The 17,981-nt window shown below is 36.6% G+C and overlaps 1 protein-coding gene and 1 long non-coding RNA gene across 3 annotated transcripts in view; one reads left to right on the top strand and one right to left on the bottom strand.

The window, feature by feature from the left end:
• The window catches only part of plppr4b (phospholipid phosphatase related 4b), a 43,683-nt gene that overhangs the window by 1,752 nt on the left and 23,950 nt on the right, over positions 1–17,981 (top strand). For both annotated transcript variants that reach the window (XM_073940920.1, XM_009297550.5), the window contains exon 2: positions 7,442–7,627. Coding sequence is in view for 1 of the 2 variants with exons in the window: in XM_009297550.5 (XP_009295825.2) it covers positions 7,442–7,627 (186 nt within the window). In the remaining variant the exon portion in view is untranslated. The remainder of the gene's footprint in view (positions 1–7,441; positions 7,628–17,981) is intronic.
• LOC137489259 (uncharacterized) overlaps positions 1,871–17,981 on the bottom strand; it is a 65,852-nt gene continuing 49,741 nt past the window's right edge. The window contains exons 7-8 of the long non-coding RNA XR_012399466.1: positions 16,748–17,026; positions 1,871–5,078 (exon numbers count right to left, since the gene is read on the bottom strand). This is a non-coding gene — a long non-coding RNA (uncharacterized lncRNA). The remainder of the gene's footprint in view (positions 5,079–16,747; positions 17,027–17,981) is intronic.

Genomic DNA, 17,981 nt, shown 5'->3' with positions numbered 1-17,981 from the left:
ACAATTTATAAACATTTATGATTAATTAATTTATGATTTTCTTAATTATACTCAAACTATATTAATTTTATTGAAATTATGTTATTAAATGTTATTAAAATATTGCTAAAGTTTAAAAATGAAATATACTTTAAAATATATAAACTTTTAATTTACCAACTCATTTAAAACATTAAATATTTGAAAGTGTACAATTAAAAATATTTAGAATTTTAACTAATACTCTATAATATACACTACTATATATTTTGTTGTCATTAAATATACAATTTAATATAAAAGTAATTGTTTTATTTATAGCTTCTTGTACTTTAGCACCTTAATATCTTAATCTAATAAAGCTTTGGCTTTTTAAAAGAGTCAAACATTGTTTTTACGTTTCATTGCAAATTAATAAGCACTTAATATGCTAAAAGTAATCGCTGTGGGGATTGTAGAAACAGCTGATTTGTTAAACACTTTAATAGATCGTCTTTGCCATCAGGCTAATTATTCAGCGTAGTTCACCTCCACATACCGTACAGCACATATTCACATATTCCATATAAAATAGCATCAGTTCAATATGTACAAACTGGCGTAGAGTGATGTCAGCAGTGGGATGCTGTGCTTCTGTCAGCTTCTTCTCAGATGTTTGCCCCAGGAGGTGCAGCTCGGTTCTCCATGCCTCACGATGGGGTTTAGTCACTGGAACATACAGTATGTAGGTCAGTGTGACATAAAGAATTAAGGCAGCGCAGCTTCATACAGCACATGCATACATACACACCGACACACGTGATCAAGTACTTAAGAAGAAGATCTAAGCGTGCGCTCATACATTATGCAGGGTTGTGCTGAATTGGACTTTTTCATTCATTTATTCATTCCTTCGTTTGCTGTTTTGCAAAATTGTTTGTCGGATAGCAAAAAATGAAAGTCTGCGAGATCGGGATTACCATATATGAAGGTTTTAATGGGATGAGATGCTGGATTTAGTGTTTCTCCAGAAGTTTCCTCAGGTCACAGAAAGCTTCATCTCAATGAGATAAAGCGCTTGTGCTCTTATCGTAACGGCTCTTTTACCAACCGGACACCATCTGTACCTGTTGTGATGGTGCCTGTCCCAGATAGATCTGAAAATAGCCAAGGAGAAATGCTATCCACCATGTTTTTTCTGATAAATTATTAAGACCTCAGTGTCACCTTTTCATTTCATTTGGGGTCTTCTAAAATCCAGCAAGAAATGACGTTCACAAATGGCATTTGCTTGTTTTTTTTTTTTTTTGTGGTTGGAAATGGAAAGACAATGGAAAAACATATACAAGAATTAATTTGATGTTTTTTTTATTTTTTTATTGAATTACCTGAAATCACCTTATATACTCCATATTTGAGTTCACCAGCATGGACCATGCCGCATTTTTAGGCACTATCATACGCACGGCGCAAAAAGACGCAAGACATGTTTGGCGCAAGTTGTTGCTACTTTCAGACCAGCGCAACTTTGATTTTCACGTTTTGTGCCATGTAATTTAAATAGCAAATCAATTTGCACCACTTTGTGGACTCATGGGTGTGCCAGTCTAAAAATGAGGTGTGTTGAGGCGGAATCTTGGCACGTTGCCATTTTGAAGAATAGAAATAGACAACATCATTGAGCAACTACACGCTGGTCTAAAGTCCATCGAAGAGTGTGTTAGTTCTGCGCTTATGCAGGCCACGCGCTTACACATTGCTTAATTCAAACAGGATGTAGAGCAATATACAAAAATCTTTTCATATAAAAAAAAGGATTAAGATGTTACAAAAATTATTATTTTCCACATATATATATATATATATAAACTACTGCCACCATGCCTCATCTCAGGGGACTTTTTTTGTTTTTGTCATGACAGTTTGCATTAATGCTGTTATTATTAGCAGTATTATTTATTATATGGCAATTTATATTTGTTTTAATAAAAACAAGTTTAGATTTGTCCACCTGTCGGGTTTTGGATATGTATGCATCCCCATATGGGGCATAAAAATAAGGCGTGTGTTTGAAAAGTTTTATTATTGTTCATTTATTCGTTTGCTGAAAATTAGAACTGAATTTAGAAATAGTTTTGAAACAAATATTTGCGCTTAGCGGATGAAATTTAATTATGTAGTCTAATGGATGTCTTCAGTGGAATGCGTACAACATTGTTTCCTTATCCACGAACGTAAAAGAGTAAAAAGTAAAGTAAAGAGAAAGTGAAGAGGCAGAATGGAGGAGGCTCATTCTTTATCCTCACACTGCAGATGGTCTGTTAAACTGCTTTCTCGCAAGTGAAGCGTTTAGTATTCCTCTTACAAAGTCCGCCATGTAAATAGCAAATGCGCCATGGCGTGACACAACTGACTCTTAAAGGGAATGGAAGTTGAGACTCTGATTGGTTTAATGCACATTATGCTCAAAACACACCCATAACTAGGGCCAGATGGAATCTGCAGACGTTTTCTGCTATTTCTGCAGAGAATTTTGGTAAAAGTGTGAATTTCTGTGGAATTATTTTGGGAGTATCATAACGAAAACCTTAATATGTGAAAAAAATGTGATCTTTTAAACTTTTATTTAATGTTTAAAATGCAAATCCAATTAGATCTACATTATTTGGTAAACAAAGCAAGTCGCCCATATAATATATCAACTAAAAGACAGAAAATATGACTTTACAAACTGCATTGCACATAAATCAGATAAACATTTTCATATTAGTCAATAATATTACTGTAATTAATTTAAAAACTGAACAATTATAGATTTACACACATTTACACAAGTAAATAAACAGAATTAATGATGGGCTAAAAATCTGCAGAAATCTGTGGAAAATCTGCGGAATTCTGCGTGCACAGATTCCATGTCGGCCTACCCATAACTCATTAAGAGAATAAGCACAACCCTGTTAGACCATGCGCCGGGCCGCAGAGCATATTTTTCCATCCTTAAAATAGCAAAAATGGATTCGGAAATGCCCTTAATGCTTTTGCATCATGTGCTTTAGATTTTGCGCCTAGATCGTTAAAATAGAGTCCTTAAGGCTAATTTGTACTTCTGCGTCAAGTGAACAACTTGAATTGGTTTAAAAATTCTTAAATCAATTAAAAATATTGTTTTATTTTATACTTAAAACAAAATATAAGTAAAAATTAAGAGTTGTCCAGTATTCTTTATGACAGATGTGTTTATTTTGTGATTATCTACCAATAAGTCATCACTTATTAAAAACTTCAATTAAACCCAAGTTATTAAGCCCTAAATTTAAATGTATTCATGGTCCTTGACAGTCCATTTGACTGTCCCAATATGGCTGATGCATGGCTTAAACATACAGTAGCAACCCATACAAACAGCTGCTAATGAGGCATCTGCTGAATGTACAATTTCTACAGTACACTAATCTGAAAATACCTTAAATGAACATGTTCCCTCAGTATTCTTTCCGTATTCTGACTTTCTAATTGTCTTGTTAATTAAGCAGTAATTAATGACGAGTTCTTTACAGTAGAGTGATCGGGTCAGTTTGTGGGCATTTGATATGCAGATGGACACAGCAAGCAGCTGCCGTTCTGTGCTGATTCTGCAGAGCTGCACAGATACCACTGACCCATATTTCCTTCCAAAGCACTTGCACTTGGGAAAAACGAGGTTTACAGATCAGTCGACCGTCAAAAGTGAAACCTTGACACATAATGGAGCCTATTTACTTTTAAAATGACAGTAGATCTTAGCTTTTAAAAGCACACTCAGTAATATGAACATTTTCCCAGATGCTTCAAAGAATGTTTAGATCCAGATAATTCAGCAATTTTTAACTAGTGAGATGAAGCTTGTTCTGTGTGTCCATGCTAATGACATTAAGTCTGAAAAATAAACCATGAAAAGTGCTGATGATCACCAATGTTATGATTGAAAGTGTTGTATTGGCGTCTTTCGGGTTGCATTTAAGCTATAATGTGCTTTTTAAATAAATAAGAAACAAAGCTGCTGCTTGCCATTGTGACAGAAATAGGATCTAATGGATGGCCGATCACTTTCACTCCAAAATGGTGTAATCACTGGGCACTGCTGTTGCAATGGAACATTCTATTGACTGCCGCCTTTTGGTGATTCTAAGCTCTGTTGCCCAGCCCTCTGGGCATTTACACCTACCTAACTTTCAATAGTAACAGTTCCTGATTCCAGTAAGCTTCAAACACAAATTAGATATCATTGGAAAGAAGACACTTTGAGCTTCACTGTGATTTATTTTAATGTAATGTCCTACAAAAAAAATATGCCTTGAACGCCAAAAGTTTTATGAGTTTATATTTCAAGTTTAATTAAGATAGCATGCAAAATGAGATTTGGGTAAAAGGTTTTCTGAGACTATATCAGTGTCCTTATTTCCTCACCGTTTTCTCAAAAATTAACAACTAAAACATTAAAAGTTGCTTAATGATTTGGTCTACATTCACAGTTCATGTATCTTTGGAAAGAAGACACTCTGGGCTTTTTTATTCATCATGTAGAGTTTATAATGCTCTAAATGAAAAAAATGCTTAAGTAATATAAAAAAATGCACCGCACTAAACATTTTGTTATTTCATAAACAAATATATAAAATTAGTCCTGAAGCAATACAGAAAAGTAGTAGATCAAAAACCACAAATCTCCTGAGTATATGTTTGAATTTAATGCCAATATTATGCTAAATGAAATTTCTGAAATTTTGTTCTGAGACAATGTCTTGTGATTTTCTATCTGATTAAAAAGGCTTGTATAATGCAAAACAAAATAAGTAAAAACATAATTAATTTATACACTTATACATTGTATACAAAATGCCCATGATTTCAACAGTAAAAAATCCGTAACCTGGTTATTGGTTACGTTTCCTTAATATAAGTTTCCATAATGACGAAACAGTGGTTAGCACTCACAGCCTCGTCGTCTCACAGCAAAAAGGTTGCTGGTTCAAGTCTCGGCTGGGTCAGTTGGCAATTCTGAGTTTGCATGTTCTCCTCATGTTGGCGTGGGTTTCCTCTGGGTGCTCCAGTTTCCCCCCACAGTCTAAAGACATGCACTATAGGGGAATTTGGGAATATAGGGGTACGTAAGGCAAGGCAAGTATATTTATATAGCAAATTTCATACACAGTGGCAATTCAAAGTGCTTTACATAAACAGGAATAAAAGTAAGAAGAAAGTATAAGAAAATAAAACTGATAATAAAAATGTAAAAAAAAAAAACTGATAAAAATGTGTTAAAATAGTTTATAAAATAATGAAAAAGAAGAGAAAAACATAATAGTGCAGACGTAGCAAAGTGCTCATTCAGTAAAGGCACAGCTAAACAGATGTGTTTTCAGTCTTGATTTGAATGTGCCTAATGTTGGAGCACATCTGATCATTTCTGGAAGCTGATTCCAGCAGCGAGGGGCGCTGTTAGTAGCTGAAAGCCGATTCACCCTGCTTTGACTGAACTCTTGGAATATCTAGTTTATATGATCCTAAAGATCTAAGTCAGGGGTCTCAAACTCGCGGCCCGCGGGCCATTTGCGGCCCTCAGTGCAATATTTTGTGGCCCGCGCCGACCGCTGTACTCTGACAGAATCAGCAGAGCGGGGAGAGAGAGCGCTCCCCGCTCCGCTGATTCTATCCGTACACAGCGCGCTTTTCACTCAATGCGCGTTGTCGCGCGCGTTCTGATCAGCTTTGTTGTCGCGCGTGTACTCAAGAGCGGTGTTATCGCGCGCCTACTGAAGGGCGGGACCGAGGGTGTGTCGCGTCGCGGGGGCACTTTTGATCATTTTGGAAGGGCACTTTCTATGCAAGACTACAAAGGGCATGTGCTCTGCACAGGTTAAGCCCTATGTGTGCACGTGCCTGCCCTGCATCTTATCTGATCTCACGAGAAAACGTAAGTATTTTACGTTTTGCCAGTTTAGTGGCTAATTCGTACGAATTCGTACGAGTTGAGTCGTACGAAATGGTACGATTTTTAAAAGGAGGCGTGGCACCTAACCCCACCCCTAACCCCAACCGTCATTGGGGGATAAGCAAATCGTACTAAATTGTACGAATTAGATCGTACGAATTCATACGAATTAGCCACTAAATGAAAAAGTTACGAATTGCCGTGAGATTGTGTTGATATTATAGGTAGATACAAACTGGTACAGACTGATGTGACTGGAGTGGGGTGGGGGTGTTTTATTTATACATATATACGCCTTTTTTTTTTTTAGGTGAGGGAATAAAAGTTTTGAGTGAGTTCCCCACTTTTTTCCCTAGGACTTCAATAAGTCAAAGTACAGGTCTAGACTTAATGATGATCATCTTCAAGCCATACTGAGGGTCTCAACTGCTTCCACTCTAAAGCCAAATGTGGTTCAGATTTGTGAGAAGAAGCGCTGTCAAGTCTCTGGCAGCAAGAAGTACGCAAAAGATGCCATGTTCAGAAGAACTGTTCATAATCTTCACTCAATGTTCTATTAATGTTCAGGACACTTCATGTTCAGAAGAAATAATTAAAACTGTTAATAATGACATTTGAGGACTTTTTTTTGTGAAATCCCTTATGCGGCCCAGCCCCACCCAGACTTTGCCTCCTGCGGCCCCCAGGTAAATTGAGTTTGAGACCCCTGATCTAAGTGATCTGTTGGGTTTGTATTCAGTGAGCACATCTGTAATGTATTGAGGTCCTAGGCCATTTAGTGATTTATAGACAAGTAATAATACTTGAAAATCGAAATGTAACTGGGAGCCAGTGTAAAGATCTGAGCATAGACATAAAGTGCTCTGATTTCCTGGTTCTGGTCAAAATCCTGGCCCATAGATATATACACAAGATGTCGCCTGGCCTAATGTTGTCTATTGGACGGAATGCGTCAATACCGCCGCCATCTTGCTACAGGGTAGCGCTCCTTTGAAATGAATGCGGGACCAAGGTACAGTGGAGGACTGTGGCCATCCAAAGCCAGAGATATACACATATACACATATATCTATGATCGGGAGTTTTCCTGGATGTTAGTATGTAATTTTTTTTTTCTAATTACGAAAATTATAATTTTACATCACTTTTCTACATTGATGGATCAGCAGCATTCTGGATGAGCTGCAACTGTCTGACTGTATTTTTTGGAAGGCTGGTGAGGAGGCCATTACAGTATTCCACCCTGCTGCTGATAAAAGCAAGAACAAGTTTCATATTAATAATGAGCCTGGTTTGATTAGTTTACAGGCCTTCAGATACCCATAAACAACAACCCAATTGTATGGCTTTCATATATCCAGTAAATTACTTATTTTGTAAGTACTATGAGTGTATTTTGCAATAGTGTCTCTATGGCTGTATCAATTTTCCACAGGGACATGTTATGTGTGTGATATGTGTTGGAGTGATGTGATGTTTTGTTTTTTTCTCTCTCTTTCTCTCTAACAGCTTCCACTCCTGGTGTCGTCTGTGGTCAGTGTTTATTTCCTCGAGTGGACGGACATTTTCAAACCAGTCCGCTGGGGTTTCAGCTGCCACGACCGCAGTCTGAGTTTGCCTTATATTGACCCAACGCATGAGGTCATTCCCTTCCTTATGCTCCTCAGCCTGGCTTTCGCAGCTCCTGCTATTACGGTCAGTCTAAACTAATACTGCTTCTAAGATTTACTCATGCTTTCAAACTGAACATATATGGGCCAAAGTCAAAATATAAACCGTTTTGGAGTCTGTTTTAAATAAAATTAAATCTGCTTTAATGCTCCAGTTACCTCAGTGCTCAACATATGAGTACACCCCTCACAAATTTATCATTTAAATTAATATTTTCTATTGGAAGCTAAAGCTGAAGCCAAAGCTGAAGCTTATCTAACAAAATAACTTATGATAAAGAAATTGGTACACCCAAATTTGGTAGTTTATACTTTTCCTCCCCATTATTTTGTATGAATTTAAATGTTTTATCTTTCTGTTTTTAAATATGCTTGGTGACTAAAATATGACCCAAATTCACTGAGAAATAGATTAAAAAAATAATAATTCCAAATGGTGTGTACTCAATTATCTTGAGCACTGTAAATGTGTATATAGTATAATTGTTTTATATACTGTAGCAATACACTTTTAACAATATTTTTACTATATAATTTATACCAGTGGTTCTCAAACATTTTTCATCAAGTACCACTTCAGAAAAAAATAATAAGTACCATAATAATGACGAGACAGATTAAGTTCTATTATTAAGGATATGTATTATTAATAGCCACTTTAAACATTATAAATAGTTTGAACATAAACACTGTACTGTGCTTATAGGTAAAAAAAATAATAAATAAAATAAAAAAATAAATAAAGCCAACCTTTTAAATGTGCTTTTAAAATGTTCATAAAGTAAAAAGAAAACTGCAGTACTAACAAATTGTAACCTATTAATCAAAACCTAGAAATGTTGCTTGGATCTCATAAATATCGGCTATATGTTATCATATTCATATATAAACCATTTTTTGATAAATTATCAAATATGTTGCATTTGCACATGACAAATTTGTATATCTTTGAAATCTAAACATTCATTTGTATTTAAAAATAAATGATTTGGAATTACATGTTTAAATTAGAAATAAGCTCTGCTTCCTGCGCATCCTTTACACTACGCGTGTCAGAAAAGCAAGTGATTATATGCGTAAATACACTGTTTGACCAATTCATACGTGATTTATACATTCATATATGTGGAATGTCCGTGATTTGAGATCTCATCACACTCACACTCATTGAAAGTGTGTTCTTATTTTTTTCTTTCATTATTCAGTATTTCTCTGCGTACCATTAGAAGGAAGCCCGCGTACCACGAGTGGTACACGTATAACAGTTCAAGAACCACTGATCTATACGGAATGACTTTTCAGTGGGTGTTTTCTGTAAATCATGGTAATAATGTTTTGATCAGAATACAAAAATAATCATTTATGATATTAAGAATTGTTTTTCAGCAATAAAAACTTGATTTAGGAATGATTTATGAAGGATTATGTTACAATAGTAATGACATTTGGCCATCAGAGGAATACATTACATTTGATAATATATTCAAATAGTACATTCATTCATTTATTTTCTTTTCGGCTTAGTCCCTTTATTAATTAGGAGTTGCCACAGTGGAATGAACCACCAACTTATCCAGCATATGTTTTACACTGCGGATGGTAAACCCAAAACTGGGAAACATAAACACTCACTCACACTCCAATACACTGCCAATTTAGCTTATTGAATTCACCTATGCCACAACAAACCAGCGACCTTCTTGCTGTGAGGTGATCGTGCTACCCACTGCGCCACCGTGACGCCCTTCATAGTACATCATTATTTTAAACCCAAAAATATATAAATTTTGGATCAGATGTGAATATGAGACTTTGTCAAACTCAAACTTTTGATCAATAGTGTATCTATATATTAATTAATTCATTTTCCTTCAGCTTAGTCCCTTATTTATATGGGGTTGCCAGAGCGGAATGAACCACCAACTATTCCGGCATATGTTTTAAGCAGCATTCGCCCTTCCAGCCGCAACTCAGTACTAAGAAACAGCCATACTGTAAACTTTCACATTCACACACACTCATACACTACGTCCAATTTAGTTCACCCAATTCACCTATAGCGCATGTCTTTGGACTGTGGGGGAAACCGGAGCACCTAGAGGAAACCCACAAGAATACAGGGAGAACATGCAAACTCCACAGAGAAACATGCAAACTCCACAAAGAAATGCCAACTGGCCCAGCCGGAACTTGAACCAGCAACCTTCTCACCGTGAAGAGATGCCACCTGCATCTATTTATTAATCTAAATAATTAACAATGAAGTCTCAGTCTCTGAGAATTATAGTATAAAATAAAAAAAACATCAGAAATTCGCATCAGAAAGTCATTTCTCGCAAATTTCTTTGATCATTTCACAGACAGACAACAAAGATAAAAGCAGAAACTGCTCATAAATATGTATTTGCTGCTAAATGCATCAAAAACTTTGAACATGCTTTGCAGCTCTAAATCAAATGACGGGAGTGCTGTTCTAGGATCAGCTAGATACTGTAGGACGTGAATGCAGAAGCTTGTCCTGCTTCATTATGCTTATACACTTAGCCTGTGGTCTATTATCCCAGCTGACACACGCCAACTGGCCTCCCCTTCAGATCCTCATCTTAAACACTAGAGAAAAGCACGAGTAGCTCAAAAACACGCTCAGTATGTTTACATGGACATCATTAGCCTTATTTACTATATTCTGAATGAGATGATGTTATGATTAATGCTTACATGAGTTTTACATGTTAGATTTGTTTACTCCCCGCGCAACACCATACGACGATCCCTTCAAAATTTCACATATAAATATACTTTTGTCTTCTCTGTGATATAATTTGCAGTTTTGGGTGTCTCCTAATTTACCAAAGTGCATTTAATAGGGGTGTGACGAGACACTTACTCCACGAGATAAGACGAGACATGAGGTTGGGTTCATGAGAACGAGACGAGATTTTTTACAGTATTTTTAAGAAATCTTTAATGATGAAATATATGAATGGAAAAGATTTTATTCAACTGAAAAAAACAACAACACCTAAAAAAAAATCAGAAAATGCAAAGGTATTATGGTGCTTTTTTAAAATCGACTTGTAATGAATATTATTTTACTTTTATTTTAGTGAATTCTATGCTGTAAAGAACATGCAAACACTGTGAAATATTTAGCGAAGATATGAATAGGAAAAAAGTGTTTATATATCATTTAAAATGCCCCCATGACAAACTTTGAGCTACTGGATGCGAGTATGAAGTCAGGACTGACAGGAGAGAGTAGTTTTGAGTTTGATACCGCATGCCAAGTGAAAGCAAACATAATTTATCCAGACGCATGTTTGTTCGCTGATGATGTTGATAATAATGACTTGTCTGTTGAGTCTCCAGGAGTTTACTATGTGTGTGCTCACTTGGGGTGTCTGTGGGATCCTCTACTGACTCAGTAGGTGCAGAGAATAGTGTCAAACAGCCTTATTTGTATGGCTTGTCCTATCGCAAAATGCGGCGAACGTTAATAGTTTGATTACGGCGTCTACATGTCTGTACTGCACTTCAATAATGCAACTAAAATATGAATATTCATGTCTTAATTTGAGTTCATGATGCTTATGACTTAAAGGATTATATATATATATATATATATATATATATATATATATGGTTAATTTGTGTAGCAGCAGTTGCCTCTGCTTTTGGGCGCGTAAACCTTTGAATGCCAAGGAAAAACACGGTTATGTCACACCCACTCAAGCAAACGAATGACACACAACACAGAGGCAGCCTAGGTTGCCAGGTGTGTGCAAAGGACTTAATGTGCAGTACAGATCCAATCCTGCCCTCAATCTTCAGTGCTAAATTCACCCTCATTCTCCATTACAGCATCACAACTCACGAGACAAGTTTTCACCTCGACGAGAAATCTCATCACGATTTAATCTCATGAGATCTTGTAGGATGAGATCTTGTCACAACCCTAGCATTTAATTATTTATCATGCAAATAGATGATGATCCCCTTCTGTTTTGCTGTCAAACTGTTGACCAATGGTGAATCCCAACTGTTAATCGTTAACTGGGAAGCTTCTGGTTTGTAAAAAACTTTTAGTGTTGCGTTTGGGATGACACAAACGCAACACGAGTCATGTACATTTTAGTGTGTCATTTTTGGATCCAACTAATTATTAGCTGTACTGTCCCTTTAATTAGATTTCTGCTTATTTCAAGTATGACTATAGGATTTTTACTGGAAGGTAATCAGACATGTGTTTACAATACATGGTCGATTCTGCATCAGACTATTGTTTTAATAATGTTAATATCGGAATATTGCCATCTATGTAAACATACTGTACAAGCTCTTTCCTCACACTTCTCCAAGAGCAATGAGCTGTCAGAAAACATCTTTTTCTCCTCAATGTGATGACACATTCGGTTCAACGCAACCGTCTGCCAGCTCTCTGAGGTGCTCCAATGACACACCGAATTTGCTTTTCTCTTCTACCGTGCTACGTTTCCTCGGGTTAACTGAGTGCTGTTTCACAGCAGGCTTTACTGTGGATTTATGGTAGTTTTGGTGGTTCACTCATACATGAAGTCGGATTATTTTACACTCAAATTCACGTCGAGTTCCCAGGGCAGATTATGCTGTTGTCTTGGAAATGACAGGATGGTTTAATGGTTTTGCGAGTGCTAATGGGCTCTTGGCAGGAATAAGTTCGTTATAGTTCAGTCAGATGATAGTTGTTTGGAAGAAAAAAACATACTGTATATAAAAAAATACTCATAAACATTTCCCACGCCATATTTTACTTTTTAGCATTTTTTAGATGATTTTGATCTTTTGGGACAGTAAGGAAAACTTAAATAAAAAAGAAAGTAGTGATTTCTAAATTTACTTTAACTTGTATTTCATTGCAGCCAACACAACAAACATTATATAATGTGTTCCTCCTTTTTTTTAAGCATTTTTTTTAATAAACATGTATTCCAATTTTGGTTCTTGCAACACATTTAGAAAAGAAAAGTTGGAAAAAGGTTTAGGAACTGGAGACATTAAGTGATGAAGTGTTCAGGTGTAACTTTGTCCCATTTTTCCAGTAAACAAGTCTTAATGTGTGCAAAAGTACGGGGTCTTTGTTGTTGCATTTCACGTTTCAAAATGCAGCATAGATTCTCTATTGGAGACAGGTCGGGACTGCAGGGAGGCCAGTCAAGTACCTGTATCCTCTTCCTCCACAGACAGGACTTTGTAATGTGCACAGAATGTGGTTTTGCATTGTCTTGTTGAAATATGCATGGGTGTCCCTGGACAAGATGTCTTCTTTAAGGCAGCATATTGTGCTCCAAAATCTTCATGTACTCTTCAGCTTTAATGCTGCCATCACAGAATCGCAAGTTACCTTTGCCAAGGGTACAGCGTTTTCCAGACTGTGCCAACTTTTTTCTGATTTGGGGTTGTAAGATAAGAAAGTAAAATATTACAGAATCTATAAATATAGTACAGTTTACTATACAGTATTTATAAGACCGGGTTGGACCCCATTTTGCCTTCAGAACTGCCTTAATACTTTATAGCATAGATTCAACAAAGTACTGGAAATAATCCTTAGAGGTTTTGGTCCATATTGACATGATAGCATCACACAGTTGCTGCAGATTTGTCGGCTTCACATCCATGATGCCAATCTCTCGTTTCACCACATCCCAAAGCTGCTCTATTGGATTGAGTTCTGGTGACTGTAGAGGCCATTTAAGTACAGTGAACCCATTGTCATGTTCAAGAAACCAGTCTGAGATGATTTGCGCTTTATGACATGGCACGTTATCCTGCTGGAAATAGCCATCAGAAGATTGGTACACTGTGGCCATAAAGGGATGGACATGCTCAGCAACAATACTGAGATAGGTTAAGGTGTGGACACGATCCACTACCAGACTGAACTGTTGATACAAGGCAGGGTTGATCCATGTTTTCATGTTGTTGATGTCAAATTTTGAGCCTACCATCCAAACATGGAAGCAGAAATCGAGACTTATCAGGACAGGCAACGTTTTTTCCAATCTTCAATTGTCCAATTTTGGTGTTCCTGTGTGAATTGTAGCCTCAGTTTCCTGTTCTTAGCTGACAGGAGTGGCACCCGGTGTGGTCTTCTACCGTTGTAGCCTATCCACCTCAAGGTTTGACGTGTTGTGCATTCAAAGATGCTCTTCTGCATACTTTGGTTGTAACGAGGAATTATATAAGTTACTGTTGCCTTTCTATCAGCTGGAACCAGTCTAGCCATTCTCTTCTGACCTGATCCCAGTAGACCAGCAGTTTCAGAAATACTCAGACCAGCCCGTCTGGCACCAACAACCATGCCTTGTTTAAAATCACTTAAATCCCCTTTCTTTACCATTCTGATGCTCGGTTTGAATTGCAGCAGATCGTCTTGACCATGTCTACATGCCTAAATGCATTGAGTTGCTGCCATGTGGCTGCCTGATTAGAAATTTGCGTTATTGTGCAGTTGGATAGATTTACCTAATAAAGTGGCCGGTTATACAATAACTTGCCTAATTACCCTAACCTGCCTAGTTAACCTAATTAATCTAGTTAAGCCTTTAAATGTCACTTTAAGCTGTAAAGAAGTGTCTTGAAAAACATCTAGTCAAATACTATTTACTGTCATCATGGCAAAGATAAAAATAAAGTAGTGATTGGAAATGAGTTATTAAAACTATTATGTTTGGAAATGTGCTGAAAAAATCTCTCTGTTAAACAGAAGTTGGGATAAACAGGGAGGCTAATAATTCTGACTTCAACAGTATAAAGCTATAACTCTTTAAATATTAGAGTATTCTCTGGATTTACTGGAATACTACAGTAAATTACTTAGCATTATAAAGACACCCAAAGTACTTTTCTCTGCAGCACATGGCCATCACGCTAGCTATTTTAGGTAATTAAATAATTTAGTTTGAGTCGCAGGCATAGACAGCTCTGACCACATTTGCATCTTATCTCAAGTTCAGCTGCAGAAACACGCATTGCAAAGTAGGTCTAAAAGCCCTTTTTGGAAAGTCAGGTGATGATGGTCATTAAATAGCCTTCATTATGCGATAATGGCCTAATTTTATTTCAACATCCACTACAGTACAATACTTTTACATCCATTAAAGGTCAAAAATACTAATTTAAACGTAATAGACATTACAGCATTACCTCTTCTCTCAGTGTCTGAAATGGTTTGTTCAAAGATCTCTCAAAATCCCTCTTTTTCCAGAACCTTCTCTTCTCTGATTGGCCTCATGTGGCCTTCAGAATTTTGCCTGAAGAAGTACGAATGGTCATCTGAATATTTCTCACCTGTACTACTATAATATTTAACTACTATAATACACACTTGTAATACTATGAATTTGGACATACTACTTGATAGGGTTGGGTCGATAGACAATGCCATCGTCCAGTGCTGATGGCTGATAGACATCATGATGGTGAGTCAGCATTGCAAAAGACACACTTAGGCCCTTTTACACCAATACGTCTTAGTTTTAAATAGGCATTTTAAAATATATACCGCTGAAAACGCACATCACATAACCACACTCAGTCATGCGCTATAGCATATGCGCACATATAAGCTCCAGCAGTCAGCGGGTGCTTTGAGCACAAAACCTCAGAGAGCAGTGCAAGTTGGACAGTTTATCAAGGGGTTACAGCAGGATCGCATCTCACTATAGTTGTTAAACATGATAATTAATTAATCTAGTCTCTGTCTAATGACTCTTCGATCTTTTGAATCTATCAGGTAACGTGTCAAAGCGTCAGTTCACTGCTTCAATCTTTCGCTTTCACGCTTATACTTAGTAATTTCAGCGAAAACCTCAGATACTGTTGGTTGTGCACCTTTTTTTCTAAGTTTGTCAATGCCATTATAATGACACAGATCACTCTGCCTATTCATGCCAGAGTCCCACGGAAAAAGTGATTGACAGGTGGTAAACATTAATTTGTGTAGCTTATTGTTATTTATTTGTGATTTGGTTACAGTTAAATCAAAGACCATGCGGGTCAGGTAGTTGAAATGGTAGGCTACAAATAATTAATTTGTTATGAATTAATGAATTATTCATAAATAATTAATTCACCTCCACCTATGACGGCGATGCCATCGTCTATCGCGATGTTTTACTTTAGATCTTGTACGATGCCAAATTGGTCGACATTGCCCAACCCTTCTACTTGGCTTAAGTACCGTTTTTCATATAATATATAGTATGGAGTATATACATTAATATGCGATTTCAGATACATTGAGCGACTGCATTCATCTTTCACTTTATAAAAACAGATAAAACAGACCTTTTACACTTTATACTGTACACTAGGGCTGTGCAATATAATCAGTCCCTCCAGAATTTGGGGAAAATGCCTTACTCTGGTAAATATTATTTGAAAAATATTTGAAAATTTTTTTTATTTTAACTTCAACTATTTAAAATATTAATTAAATTAATTAACATAAACTGTACTATATTGAGATAATGTTGAAGTCAGAATTATTAGCCCCCGTTTATTTTTTCCATAATTTCTGTTTAACAGAGAGATTTTTTCAACACATTTCCAAACATAATAGTTTTAATAACTCATTTCTAATAGCTGATTTATTTTATCTTTGCTGTGATGACAGTAAATAATATTTGACTAGATGTTTTTCAAGACACTTCTATACAGCTTAAAGTGACATTTAAAGGCTCAACTGGGTTAATTAGGTTAAGTTATTGTATAATGATGGTTTGTTCTGTAGACTATCAAATAAAATACAGCTTAAATGGGCTAATAATTTTGTCCTTAAAATATATTTTTTTTAAATAAAAGCTGCTTTTATTCTAGCCGAAATAAAACAGATAAGATATTCTCCAGAAGAAAAAATATTATCAGACATACTGTAAAAATTTCCTTGTGCGGTTAAACATAATTTGGGAAATATTTAAAAAAGAATTTCAAAAGGGGGCTAATAATTCTGTCTTCAACTGTTTATATCGTTATCAGTATATGAGATGAGATGTCATATCACCCAGCCCTGCTGCACACTTCATAAAAAAACATTATAGGGGCACTTTAAAAAAGACCCACTCCATTCTTTCTTTAGCCCATTTTTGACCGACAGTCTGTTTACCTGCGCAAGCCAGATTTAGCATCAGGCAGGAAGTGACTGCGGGGATGGAGACACCCTGCAGTTCCTCCAGGTGTCATGACACAGTATCAGCGTCTGAGAGCTTGAGCTGGTCAGATGGGACGGGGTGGTGGGATCTGCAGGTTTTCTGGGATCTGATTCAGGTCATGGTGTGGCTCATGGATTTGCCAATGTTTAGACTGTATCCTTCGTCACTTCGCCAAGAGGTCGGAGCACAGCTGAAATCACTCCCATGATCCCACTGGGATTTAAACTCCTCACCTGGAGACATACACAATGTAGAGTAGAAGATTGGCTGTATGTGTGCAGTGTATAAAAAGCTGTTTTAAAAATCTTATATAACCAGACATTTAACTTGAGGCACGCTGAGTGCAAAAAGCTTAATTACATTGATGTGTTCAAGTAAAAAATACAATAAAATACACACATACGAAGAAGGCTAAAACACTGCACAAAACCAATGTCTGCTTGTTCAAACTGCTTATTTAAAATGAGTTGAAACAACACAATTCTTGAGACTTTTTTGGGACAACTTAATCGTTTTATGTTCAATTTATTTTCAATTATGTATTGATTGGACTCACCAAGCTTGCATTTGTTTGGTCCAGAGTGCAGCAAACCCCATAAAATCTTTAAAAGTTTATTTATTTCTCCATAAAATGTTTAAATATCTAGTGAGCGGCAGTTCTGTGGGTGCAAATGCCTTGTTGATGCCAGAGGTCAGAAGAGAATGGCCAGGCTTGTTCCAGCTAATAGAAAGGCAACAGTAACTCATATAACCACTCGTTACAACCAAGGTATGCAGAAGAGCATCTCTGAAAGCACCTTGAGGTGTTCAACCTTAAGGCGGATGGGCTACAGCAGCAGAAGACCACACCGGACGCCACTCCAGTCAGCTAAGAACAGGAAACTAAGGCTACAGTTCACACAGGCTCACCAAAAATAGACAATAGAAGATTGGTAAAATGTTATCTGGGTCTCAATTTCAACAACATGAAAGCATAGATCCATCCTGCCTTGTATTAATGGTTCAAGATTAAGGCAGTTCTGAAGGAAAAAATGGGGTCCAAACCAGTACTAGTAAGGTGTACTAATGTACTAGGTGTGTCTTTAGAAACAGGGTCAGGAAACACTGTTCTAGACTATGGCATCTATCACAAGAACAAAATGAAGTTGTTTTTTACATACTCCTTTGACCATAAGCAGAAATTCACAG

This window comes from Danio rerio, chromosome 24 (genome assembly GCF_049306965.1).
Source record: "Danio rerio strain Tuebingen ecotype United States chromosome 24, GRCz12tu, whole genome shotgun sequence".
NCBI lineage: Eukaryota > Metazoa > Chordata > Actinopteri > Cypriniformes > Danionidae > Danio > Danio rerio.
Note: the sequence above shows the minus strand (reverse complement) of the source record. Positions and strands in the feature narration are given on the sequence as shown.